Consider the following 13972-nt stretch of genomic DNA (forward strand, 5'->3'; position numbering starts at 1 on the left):
CTCGTATGGCAGCATATGCACAATGTTCACATAAAAGGAAGACAAGACAAATGTTTTAAATATATAATGAAGCAGTCTCAAGGACTAAACTAGGATATAGCCCTTGTCTTTTTAGAGATAAAACCAATAGCTAGACAAGTCTGGTGAATAGCAATCAGGGATGACGGGGTTGCTCTTTCTTGAAAAGATACTTTTGGAAGATCAAGATCAGGATGGGTGGGTGGGTAAAAATTGGGAAGAAGAAAATTATCAGGGCTTCCTGGAGAAAAAAGGTAGGATTTCAGAAGGGCTTTGAAGATGGGTAAACCTGTTGTCTGGAGGATTTGAAGGAAGAGGGCATGAGTAAGGGGCTGGGGAAGCAGGAGAGGTGAGAGTGAGCACTTGGGAAAGTAGAGTTCATTTATTCATTCAATCGTATTTATGGAGCGCTTACAGTATGCAGAGCTCTGTACTAAGTGCTTGGGAGAGTACAATATAGCAATAAACAGACACATTCCCTGCCCACAATGAGTTACAGTCTAGAGGGGATGAGCTGATATGCAGTGAATAGGAGTAGGGAGTGCAGTGAATAAGTAGGTAGGAAGAGACGTAGCACATCGTGAAGGGTTTTGTTTTTGTTTTTTTCTGTAGCCACTATGCCTCTCACCTCAGTGGGCTATCTTTCAGGATTCCTGCTGTCCTGTCTACTTTGCCAAGTAGCCTAATAGTTGTTTAGTCAGAAACCTACACAACTGATTGTGTAGTTCTAATGAGCATTCCTCTATTTGTGGAGTCTTGACTCTACAAGTATTTATCATAAGGAGAGAGCTGGGCAGCCATGTTTTTGCCTGATATGGAGAGAAATGGGTAGCTAGTGGAGGGTTTTGAGGAAGGGAGAGATGTGAGCTGGATGACATTTCAGGAAGTTGATTTGGGCTGCGGAATGTAAGAGGTTGATACAGTAATCTAAAAGGGAAAATGTGAGAACTTGAACCACAGCGATGGCTATTTGGGTGGAGCGAATGGAGCAGTTCTGAGAAATATTTTGGGGAATGAACTGTCAGGATTAGCAGAAGACTGAATAGGAGAGTAAACATATTGAGGAATCAAAGATGATCCCAAGGTTGAGGGTTTCTGAGACAGGGAGGATGGTGATGTTGATGGAAGAGTAGTGAGTTTAGGAGGGAAGATGAGGAGTTCATTTTTAAACATTTAGGTATGCCTTAGATTATAACCACTCTACATAAATCAATCTGTGATACAGTCTGTGTTTTTTAATACCTTAGGTTCATATCTTTATATTCAGTTGTTTCCACTATCTGTAATTTAATATTTGTCTCCCTCTCTGAACTGTAAATTCCTGGATGCAGGATCATATTTCTAACTCTGATGTACTCTCCCAAGCACATAGTACAGTGCTCTGTACACAATAAGTGCTCAATAAATATCACTGATTGAATGCCCTATGTATATAAACTCCATTATTCTGGCCTAGCACTGAAGTATGTATGGGCATACCCCAGCTTACGTAGACCCCACGGAACCGAAAAGTCCAGGTATACATTATACACTAATTGCTGAAGTACCTCAGAATCCATAGAACCTGCCCCTGAAATTACCTCCAATCACAGCTGTTAAGCCAATTTTCTCCCCACCTCCTCTTCCTTTATATTGCTCCATTTCCAATCTCTCTGTTCCAAGCAGTTTTCCTTCCCTTCATGTCCCAAACTCATTGCCACTCTCGCCTGAATATCCCTCGATCCTTGGTAAAGCCCCATCTCCTACTGCCAGCAAACTTAATATGGCTAAAACTGAACTTATCTTCTCACCCAAACCCTGTCCTCCCACTCATTTCCCCATCACTATTGATGGCACCACCATCCTTCCTGTCTCACAAGCCTGTAACCTTGGCATTATCCTTGACTCCTCTCTGTCAATAACCCACATATTCAAGCCATCACTAAATCAATCCTGTTGGTTCTACCTTCACAGTACCGCTAACATCCTCCCCTTCCTCTCCATCCAAACTACTACCACATTAATACAAGCACTTATCCTATCCCGCCTTGATTATTGTATCAGCTTCCTTGCTGACCTCCCTGCCTTCTGACTCTCCCCACTCCAGCCCATACTCCTCTTTGCTGCCTGGGTCATTTTCCTTCTAAGACATTCGGGTCATGTTTCCCCACTCCTCAAGAAACTCCAGTGGTTGCCCATCCATCTCCGCATCAAACAAAGAATCCTCACCATTGGCTTTAAAGCATTCAATCACCTCGTCTTCTCCTTAGGAGAAGCAGTATGGTGTAGTGGATAGAATATGGACCTGAGAGTTGGAATTATGGTTTCTAATCCCAGCTCCACCACTTCTCTGCTGTGTGACATTGGGCAAGTCACTTCACTTCTCTTGGCCTCAGTTCCCTCATCTGTAAAATGGGGATTAAGACTGTGAGTCCCATGTGGGACAGGACTGTCCAACCCGATTTGCTTGCATCCACCCCAGAGTTTAGTAGAATGCCTGGCACATAGCAAGGGCTTAACAAATACTATAATTATCATTATAATTATTATTACCTCACCTCCCTAGTCTCCTTCTACAACCCAGCCCACACACTTTGTTCCTCAAATGCTAACCTTCTCACTGTAACTTGATTTCATCTATCTTGCTGCCGATCTCTTGCCCACATCCTGCCTCTGGCCTGGAATGCCTTCCCTCCTCATATCAGACAGATAATTGCTCTCCCCCACTTCAAAGCCTTATTGAAGGCACATCTCTTCCAAGAAGCCTTCCCTGACTATGTCCTCCTTTCTTCTTCTCCCACTCCATTCTGCATCATCCTTACTTGCTCCCTTCATTCAGTCTCCCTCCCAGCCCCACAGCACAAGTGTATATATCTGTAATTTATTTATGTATATTAATATCTGTCTCCAACTCTAGACTGTGAGCTCGTTGTGGGCAGGGAATCTGTTTGTTGTTGTATTGTACTCTCCCAAACGCTTAGTAGAGTGCTTTGTACACAGTAAGTGCTCAATAAATATGACTGACTGACTGACTGAATGAATGAATACCAGAATCCCTTCTCGGACACCTCCAGATGGAGTGGATCCTGGCCTGTCTCCTTTCAATGGAGGAGGCAGCTGACTTGAGTACTCTCCCAAGCACTTAGTACATTGCTCTGCACATAGTAAGTGCTCAATAAATACCATAAATTGATTGGTTCTATCTAGCTGTGATCTTTCACTCTATTCTCTAACATCTTCAATCTACTGCCCTCCACATGTATCTAGCTCTAACTCCTAGTAGAATTTCCCAAGGTGTTGTGGCTGCTGTAAATTCTCCTGAACCATTGAGTCATCCAGAATGCCAGTCTGGTGCAGCTGGCTGACATCCACTCACTCCCCCTCCCCCACTAGGGAGCCACCACCTCCATTATTGGTGATGGCCTCTGAACTGAACCATGCCTGGTCTCCGTGGTGACGGGGCAGGGCTGCTCCAGTGCAGAGAGAACAGAGAGGCAGCTCGATATGTATGTAACAAGGAAGGTTTGACCCAGTCAAAGAGCATGAACAAGACCCCAACACCAGCAGATGGGGCCTAGGAAGGGGATGTGTGCCCAGGGTGATACAGGTTCAGAGCTCCTGGGGGCCCTGGAAGCTGGAAACAGGAGATCAACTCAAGCAGACCCTGGGGAGCAGCTTCTGAGCGGATGGATCTTGGGCCCCCACTGGGGGATAGTAGGGTACAAATGGCGTACAGAAATGATGTAGTCAGATCCAAACTGCTGTGTCTCTCTTCTATTTGGGGCAAGGAGAGGGGACCATGACCAAGACTTCTGACCACATGACATTTTCCTGTTCCCTCCTGCTGCCAATGACAGTGACACATAGCTTGAGCAGTAGCCGCACAAGTTCCTAATTTACCAAAATAAAAATAAATACTAGGTGGGGTGGAGGAGAGCATGTTTGGAGTTCACAGCAGTAAAGAAAATCCTAGAACTATTGGAGGGGACAGGACAAGTGGAGGGTTGAACTGCAGTGTCATTTTCACTTGCCTGTATTTTGGCTAGTAGTTAATTTTGGATCTGGTTCTGCAACAGAACCTAACAAATTGCACATGAGTCTATGGGAAAAATGTACCTGAAGATACATCCATTTGCAATACATCTGCATGTTCAAAAACATATTACACGCATATCCTGGATATATACCTGTATATCTCTTCCCACCCCTTCCATATCTTGGGTTGAATTGATGTGCACATAGGAAGCACTCAGTGATTACCATTGATTGATTAGTAGTAGGTGTAACTAATGAAAGTTCCAAAGTCATTAATTTAGTTTAAGATATTGGATATTATCTCAAAGCTTTCTGAAATCAAATTCATGCTAGTTTCCACCCAAAAGTGCTCACATTTTTAAATTTGTAAACCGTCTGCTATCAGAAAGAAAGTTCATTTTCCTGAACTGCTTCATGAGTTACAGGCAGTGAAGTGCTAATAATAATCCTAATTGCACATGTTTACCTTGGGATTTCTTACCTTGTATGTGTTAACCTCCAGTATACCTTAAGCCACAACAAATAATGCTGTACTTTAGCTGTCGAAAGAATTAAAACCTCGAGACATAGTATTATAGAGCATACAATTATTCTTGAAACATAAAAGAAGACTAAAGTATTCCATAGAGAAAACAATAGGTGTATTGATAATAATAATTATGGTATTTGGTATTTGTTAAGCGCTTACTATGTGCAGAGAACTGTTCTAAGCGCTGGGGTAGATACAGGGTATTGATGTTTAAAGGCAGATACAACTTCAGTTATTACTATGTTACATGTGCATTTTTTTGTTTGGGATCTTTAAGTAGAAAATAAAGGATATTCAGTATAAATTCATTTTATATTCTTCTTCTCCGCACTCTCTGACCCTCAATGTAACCTTCTATGAGAAGAGACTTCATTGTTCTTGTTTTATTGCCATTGTTCTTGTCTGTCTGTCTCCCCCAATTAGACTGTAAGCCCGTCAAACAGCAGGGACTGTCTCTATCTGTTGCCGACTTGTTCATTCCAAGCGCTTAGTACAGTGCTCTGCACATAGTAAGCGCTCAATAAATACTATTGAATGAATGAATGAATGAAGGGTGGGTTTTTTTTAATTTTAAAGATAATGTCAGTTTGCCTGTTGTCAATAGTAATGTAATGAGAATATATGAAAGACAAAAAAAATCCCTTCCACATCCCTAAGACCTTCTGAAGTAGTGTTTAAAAAGGTAACTCATTTGTATTTGTTTATTGAATTTTGTTTCAAAATATGTGGTCCCTTTTCCTGATCTTGCAAATAGGCAATCTGAGCTCTAGATTATTTACCAGAAAGCAGTAAAAGAAAGTTAATTCAGTACATTGTATTACTATTGTATTTCCTTGAAAAAGGTAGGTTATTGAAACAATTATTATAGGCTAATAATAGTGTACATAGAATCACTCCTGCAATGACATGAGATATTAGGGTGCAATCTGAATAGAATGCAGATGAAGAATAGAGGAACATAGTGGTGTAACACATCCATGAATTCTCCATAACGTGATGCGGCTGTGCAAAGGAATATTTCCACATAGGGTGGCATTGTGATTCTGTATTTGAAACATTGTATCAGTTTATTAGCATTGTATAGTGAACTCATTGTAAATACTTTAAGTTCACCAAACCATATGTTTCCTGGAAACAGCAAACTTTAAACTGTTAAATGCTAAGGAACTGATGCAGTGTTTATATCCAGAAAGCAAATGTTTTAGAAGCAGGAGCCCAAAAGTTGTTGATCCCCTCTGTGTCCTGTGTCAAATATTTCCTAACCATCTTTCCCCTAATCTCTTATTTACTTTTGAAACCATGCTTGATTTTGGTTTACATGTTTTTTTCCCCAGATACAGCTCTCATATTGTAGTAGGAATGGCTGTACTTGCAAAGCAGCTCTATATGTTTATGAAGATCAGATACTAGATTTAGATGTCATTTCTAAAACTTATTCATGTTTTTCTCTTCAGCACCTATAACCCAGGGAACTGGGGTGAACTTCCCAATTGGAGAGATTCCGAGCCAGCCATATTATCATGACATGAACTCTGGTGTAAATTTACAGAGGTCCCTATCCTCTCCACCAAGCAGGTAACTGCATTAAGAAAAGGTTTTGTCTGTAGGGATTCATTTTTTGATTTTGGTGTCTTTTTAGCATACCAGCAATGTCTAAAAGAGAATACTGTTTGAGAATGTTTATTGATCTTGATAAAAGTTTTTAATTTTGACTTATCAAAGAGTTTTCAAAAATGAGTAGCGTCACAACTTTCTCTGCCACTGGCTGAAGAAGACGATCATTTTTATGATTGGGATGTGATGAAAAGCTGGAAGCTCCACCATAATGAAAAAGAGCCCTGTATAGTCGTACAGGTATAATTGTGATCACCTTAAAGGTGATGGGGTAGTTCGACGAAACATTCTAGATTCCTGATAAACTCGAGGGGAGATATTGTAACTTGGGGCGGTACATTGTGGGGGGCAGAGGGGGGGACAGGGGAAGAACTGCAAAACTACTCTAATCCTTTTTAATGCTTCCTGGAGAATAGGAACTATCCAGTCTGGAATGCATCCTTAATAGTAGTTGTGTTACATTTCACCGAGTCCTATGTTCTAGCTGAGCAGAAGATCAATGTTTGGATTTAATGGGCAAAGGACAGGGAGTTATCTCATTCAAGCTAGAATACTAGTAGCATATTCCATATTTGATTCAGGCTTTTTCTCTGTTATTCAATGCTATTGTAAGTAGCCTAGAAAAGTCTTAAAATAGTTACCACAAATTTTACATTGACATTTAGTGTACAAACCCAAAAATGGCTAATACTATTATATATCACCTGAAAATATATTATTATTTCAGGAGGCTTCGAAGAGACCTGAGGCAAAGAATGATTCCTTTTTTTCATATTCTTTTTGTAGTTTTAGAACCACAGTATCAGAAATGTTAATTATTTACATCCGTTCACCCACCAAATATTCCGTTAACAACTGCTATATTTTGACAGCAAAAGACCCAAAACGATCTCCATAGATGAAAATATGGAACCAAGTCCTACAGGAGACTTTTATCCGTCTCCAAATTCACCAGCTCCTGGCAGTCGGACATGGCATGAAAGAGATCAAGGTGAGTAATATGCAGATGATTTTATACTAAAGTGTTGGTGACAATAATCAACTAGCATTCATTTAGCACACACAAGGTACAACTGCTTTATGGTTAACACCTAGAGGCACACTTTAAAAAATAGGCACAGTCTCTGCTCTCAAGGAGCTTGCTCTCTAGTGATGTAGATGAGGTATATATGTTTCAGTAAAGGTAAAGAACAACCACCCGAGTATCTTTAATGTTAAGTGATGTTGAAATCTGTGAAAGGTTTGGATTACTTTGATGCTTTCAAAGGGTAAAAATTTGATAAAATACACATATTTTCAATGGAATTTTTAAAAATGCACTTGTCAAACCCTCTTTCTCTAGATTCTATGATTTAGTCACCTTTTACCCTGTTCTCATGACATGGATTGTTACAGATGAAATACTAATTTAGAATCCAGGTTGTATCATTTTTGTTCCTAACTAAAGAGGCTTTTAAGACAGCTCTAGGAAAAAGATATGGCTTTTAAAAATCAAAACAATTGGACTACAACAGTGTTTGTATTTGTATGTCTAAATCACATTCTTTTGTGTGTGTGAGAGACAGTAAAAATAGGGTGTGTCCACATCTTTTCACAATTAAAGAGGGATCATTAACTATGGAAAATGAAAATTTAATCAGGGGAATCTTTCTCTTTTCAAATTCAAATATCAAAATGCTGGCAGTTTCAGCGAAATTGTCTTTTACTTTGACCTGACACTTTCCCCCAAGCAGGGAGATAATAGGCAGTCATAAATTTGTAGAGTCATAAATCTGTAGTCATTTGGTGGGATGAAGATGAAAATGTATACCCCCTCTAAGCTATCTCTGTTTATGCACTGATGATATGAAGCACTGATGTGCAGGGCTTGCCATCAATGGCACGCAAGGACATTTAATGTTATGTCTTGGATCTGAGGCTTTGGCTTATGATGATGGTTATTCATCCACCAACGTGACATCTGTAATTTTGCTCTTCTGGACTACCACAACAATGAGCTGAGAGCCACTTTGGCAGGGACATGAGGAGTAAGAGAACAGACTGTCCCCTCCAACCAGTCCCTTAGCCTTCTTCAATCAGAGAATCAAGGAGGTAGCAGGTAGTTTGCTCTCCTTTCCATGGCATCTGGGGATGTATTGCTGCAATCCTAGGATCTGGAGACTGGAGAGTAGGGCTATTACCAATGAAATTATTGTTGAAATTTTTAAAAGAGTGGAAATCTAGTTCAGGAAGTTGTCAGCCATAGACTTAGGGGACCCTTTCATGATTTCTGGAGGCAACTTCAAAACTATAGGGTACAGTTTTTGAAAGAAATTATGGAGCAGAATTAGTTACCTGTTCAAGACCCACTCTTGTTCTACTGCTCATGTCCTTTTTACGTTGCTAATCAACCTTCACACTGAAAATTCCAGTTGACTTTTTGGGGAACAGATCTTTCATTGCTCTAAACTTTTTTTCTTGGAACTTAGTCTTTTCCACTTTTTTTTCTTCTTTAATGATTGCTTTCTAAATGTTCATAATTTTTTCTCATTTGAAACATAATCTTTTGAAACATTTCCTTCTCTTGTTTTCTTGTTGGTTGTTTGTTTTTGTGTGTATTTTTCTTGTTGAGCCTGAAATATTTTTCCTCATAAAAAGGGAGTTACTGATTTCCCCTAAATTTCATTCATTACTTGCTGCTTAATAAAAAGCAGTTTGCTTGCATGATATGTTTACATCAACTGTGGCTTTTGGGGCTCAGACACACTGCAACAGTTTTAGGTTCCAGATCATTTGGTTTCAGTCACTTTTTCCTTCCAATTAGTTACTGGTTTGGTTTCTTTTAAATGAAGCAGAAGAATCACCTGTAATATTAATTTTTCTCCATACTGTATTTTAATGTGATGATAGAAAAAAGGGAGGCCTCCTTAATTTAAAATTTTATGAAGAAATCAAGCACAGAAAGCATTTTTAAACAGTGATCATTCAGGTAGCTTTCTTTTTGATTAGATTTTAATAGAAAATTTGGTTAGTTCTATTCATAAACCGAATTTTCATCTACTATCTTGTGTTATATTTTCAGTAACCAGGTCTCTAGTTCTGAAATTGGCTCTGGGGTGTGAAAGTATTGCCTGAGTTTTCTTTTTGACCAGAAAGTTGAGAATAGTTATGAGGTAGTGTGGGAATGTGATAGCTTTAAGATGCGGAATTTGTCACTGTTCCCTCCTTATTTTTTGTGATAGTTGATGAAAAACCAGAATGTAGCAATGTTAAGGGCTTATGCAATAATTGTGCTAATACTAAATAATAGGTTAGGAAACAAAAGCAAACTTTGTCACACCGCAGTCATAGTAATGTAGTTTAACTATTGGTGTGTTGAAGATTTTGAAATGTTTGAAATCATCAAAAAGACAGACTGGGTCAAAGTTTAAGTAGCTATGTTCAAGACCAAGATGTCATTAGTTTTTTTACAGCTTTGAGGAGTCAAAGCTCAAGCCCGGGATTTGACTAAGGTAAGGTTGGCAGTTTAGTTCTCTAAAAGGAATATGTAAATGGTCTGAACAGAATATAACCCATCACTCCCACTATTTACCACTTTTCACATATTGTACCTTTTCTAACTCCATTATTATTTTTTTAAAAAAAAAACTCTAAACTTTGGGTCTGTGCATTTACAGACCCCCCTGTATCTTGTATTTGCTTGATGAACAGCAACCATATTGCTGTAATGAAATTGAATGGGGCAAATAAATTTGAGAAAAAGAAAACTAAAATCCTCCCAGTTTATTCCTAGGTAGTTCGGCACTTTGGGAGGATCATCAACTCTTTTGGTTGACTTATGGCCATTGAGGGCATTGCTGTAGACGTTATATGTGTCTGTATGTTAAGCTGCCTTTATTTGAAGGTGATCCTAATAATGAGATGTCAATGAAAAGACAGCTTCATGCAGATCGAGCATGTGAAAATACAGCAGGGCATAATTTCTAGCCCATTATCCAATCAGTGTGATTAGTGCATTCCTGAATAGGGTTATTCAGACACCAAAGATGCTGTCAAATGATACTGCTTACTCTTCAGCAACTTGAGAGCCAATTTGGAGCTGTCTACTTACATAGGGCTTTAGGTTACATGTGGACTGGTTGATGAAATTGGACCATCACCATCATTTTGAAAAACAACTCAAGTTCATGTCCTATTAATGGTGGGATAACAAAGGTCCCATGCACATAGATGGCTTGAGATATTCACCTTTCGATTACTGATTAAGCAGTAGTGGAGTTCAGTGATAATATGGGCATCTGACTGAAGTAGTAGTAATATTAATAGTAGTAGTATTGGTATTTATTGAGCTCACACTGGGCATAGTGCATGCTAAGTGCTTGGGAAACTACCACAGAAACAAAGGCATAGTCCCCGCCCACAAGGAATTTACTATTGGAGAATGCACTGCTCACTTTGAAGAATGCCTAGGAAAAGGTACCCTAAAAATTGCCCAGTTCACCAGGCTCAAAGCTTGTTCACCAGGACCATGCTGATAAATGTTAATAAGTGAGGGTCAAGATTGTGCATAACTAAAACACACCATCAAAACTCATTATGAGGAAAACAAACTATAGATGAAAATAATACATGCACCAAAAAAACCCCACCATAAAACTTGCAGCACCTCATAACTATACCAAATTGGAGGCCTTCAGAAACCTGCCATGGGACATCCTTCAGATCAAGGTAAGAAACACATTCAACTAGTAGTCAAAGCTGAAGAGATCTAGAGATATGTTGACCACCACCAAATAAAGGATTTTTATTTATCTCTAAATAAATGAGATAAATGGCCCCTTAAATGTTATCATGGCACTGCTAAAGAGTACATATTGAACCATCCTTATCACACACAAAGAGGGAATGTTAGTTGGCAAAATACTCTAATGCTCTTATGAACTTGCCTTCAGCCACTGAGGAGGAGGCCCTTCAAAGTTCAGAAGGCCAGCCTATGTAACATGATCTTTAGCAACTATTTACGAGGAAGTAATGTCCTTAGTCAAAACTGTGAAAAAAATGGAAAAGCACCTGGATACGATGATGTTACTCAAGAAATTTACAAGCATAGTATCTAATCCTCAGACCTCTACTAGAGCTCTTCCTTAATGTGTGGAAATGCCACAAGACTTCCAAGACATTACTCTAATCGTCACTTTCAAAAAGAAAGGGGAGAGTACTGACTGGAAACTAATGTGGAGTCTAGACAGATTCCTGAAGAAAACACTATAGTCAACTTTGCCCTACATAAATAGTAATGTGGCTTCAGGCTTAAAACAACACAGCAGACTTGATTTTTGCAGCATGACAGACAAGAATAGTATGAAGTACACCAAGATCTCTATACTGTTTTCTTAGACCTCAACAAAGCATTTAATGTTGCCAGTAGACTAGGAATCCATCAATTTCTAAATAAATTTGAGAAATTAATTCCTAGACTACTCCACAGTGGTATGGATGGGTGTGTCAGACCTTTTCTCCATCACCTTTGGAGTGAGTTAGAGCTGTGTGGTGGGTCCAGTTCTGTTTATCTTATTCAATGCTTTTGGGCTAGATTGAGGATACAACTAGGGATTTGGAAGGTGGAATGAGAATATACTTGTGATTCCCCTCCCCACAACCCAGTTCTTCCAGTTCAACAGGCTGGTCTTGTCCCATAGCTGCTATTCTGTGGTTTGGGGGTCCTGAGCGGGGAGACTACAAGGAAGCTGGCAGGGAGGGAACAGATGCAACTAGGATGTGTCTAGGTTAAAAAAAAAAAGGCTGTATAGGGCAGATTTAGCTACTACAGGCTACATGAACAGAGTTGGATTTGGGTTATGAGGTATGTGAGAAGTTGGGAGATGCAGGAAAGCCTTCTGGACAGAAATTTAAAATAGTGGAGGGGCCGAGATGAGTAGGGATCAATCAATTCATTCATTCAATAGTATTTATTGAGCACTTACTATGTGCAGAGCACTGTACTAAGCGCTTGGAATGTACAAATCGGTAACAAATAGAGACAGTCCCTGCCCTTTGACAGGCTTACAGTCTAATCGGAGGAGACGGACAAACAGGAACAATAGCATTGATTGTTAACTCTGTGCAGAGCACTGTACTAAGTGCTTGGACAGTACACATCCCCTGCCCGCAGGGAGTTTATAACCTAGCTACAGTCTAGGGATGGGTGGAGGTGAGAAGAGGATGGATGGGGCAGTTAAAAAAATTTACACAAATAACCAAGCTTAACTGAGCAACAGGTAGGAGCCACTACATTTAATTACATTTAAAATTCATGCAAGTAGAAGTAGAAGACCCCAGTCTAACCGTTGACTGAAGCACTCAAGATCATTCACTCTAAAGTTTGGAGTCTGCTTTATGCTAAAATCAGTGGAAATAGGTGCTTAAGGTGAGTATGCCAAGCAATGGAAACAGACATATTTTTGATGTGTTTAAAACAAGCAAGACCTGGATACCAGGAAGACATAGAATGACATGGAAAATCAGAAAAACTATAAACAAAAAAACAACAAAGAGAAAAGTGGAGTCTTTTGTAGTCCAAAGAATCTTTCTTTAACATGGTATCTCGGTAGATGGGTCCCATCAAACTATTCCGCATCACTCCTCCCAGGAAGTCTTCTCCCCTTGTCTTCCATCAGGAGGAATAAAAGCAGCCCTTTCCAGGGGAGCATAGACTTTCTCCTCTTACCTACCAATCGTTCTGCACCCCTCAAAAGCCTTCCCTCTAGTACCCTCTCTGAAGCTCAAACTCAGGTGAGCTTGATATGTAGCAATCAGAAATGAGATGATGGTCATGGAGCAGAGGCCCTGGGAAGGCTCTGATGTACATTTCTGGCAAGTAAGCAGAAATGAAAATAATGTCAAGTACTGTTCGTAAAGAATATATTAATACAGAGAGGAAATAGTTAATCAGTGGTATTTATTATGTGCTTACCAAGTTCAGAGCACTGTAACTAAGCACTTAAAATAGGGTTGGCAGACATGATCACTGTTCATGCCTACACTATATGGAACAGACTGATGATCTCATATTGGTCTATCAGCCACACTTATACACTCTATTAAAATCTTTTTGTCATCAGTAGCACCTTTTAACCCAAAATGACAGTGATCAATATGTAAAGCTGCCTACATTGCCACAGTGCACTAACTGGTTCCTTAGTGGCCTGAAAATACTACTCATTAAGTATTATTATTGAGTATCATATATTAATACTTCTCCTAAAATGCCTGTGAGTATCAGGTAGCGAATTTATGCACTGGGAAAATTGGACTCAATGTAGAGGAAAAACAAGCAGTGTTAATTCAAGAGTTCAGTTTCAGAGAATAATACATTCTCAAAGGTTAAGATTTTTTTAAAAAAATTTGGTGCCAGTTTACAGTGAAGGAAGCCATATTTTCACTTTCAGAATTTTATTCTGAAAGGAATATAATAGTAATGCTTATAATGCTGTATGGGAATTGATGTGTTGAGCAAAAGTGTAGATGTCCTTTAAACAGAAAGTGTCACGTTGTAAAAGTTGCTTCCTTTTCTATTATGTTTAATGAAACTAATATCAAGTTCTATTACAAATATTTTTGAAAATTAATAGAGAAATTGTCATTCCTTTCCTTTGTGAAATCATTTTGTTGCCTTGGTTATTTTTCTTTTATCGAGTTGACTGGAATTATTAGGGAAATATATAAAATCATATGCTATTAAGAGTAAGGATGTATGTTTGAGTCTCAGGGGTGAATTAAAAAAAGACATTAATTTTGAAGATCCTTATGACTTTCTAA

At 39.1% G+C, this 13972-nt stretch overlaps 1 protein-coding gene across 10 annotated transcripts in view; it reads left to right on the forward strand.

Moving 5' to 3' along the window:
• NFIB (nuclear factor I B) overlaps positions 1–13972 on the forward strand; it is a 312498-nt gene that overhangs the window by 225862 nt on the left and 72664 nt on the right. For all 10 annotated transcript variants that reach the window (XM_029055083.2, XM_029055080.1, XM_003428627.3 and 7 more), the window contains exons 5-6: positions 6016–6136; positions 7048–7166. In XM_029055083.2, the coding sequence (XP_028910916.1) occupies positions 6016–6136; positions 7048–7166 (240 nt within the window). The remainder of the gene's footprint in view (positions 1–6015; positions 6137–7047; positions 7167–13972) is intronic.

The sequence above is a fragment of the Ornithorhynchus anatinus genome, chromosome X5, assembly GCF_004115215.2.
Source record: "Ornithorhynchus anatinus isolate Pmale09 chromosome X5, mOrnAna1.pri.v4, whole genome shotgun sequence".
NCBI classification, from domain to species: Eukaryota; Metazoa; Chordata; class Mammalia; order Monotremata; family Ornithorhynchidae; genus Ornithorhynchus; species Ornithorhynchus anatinus.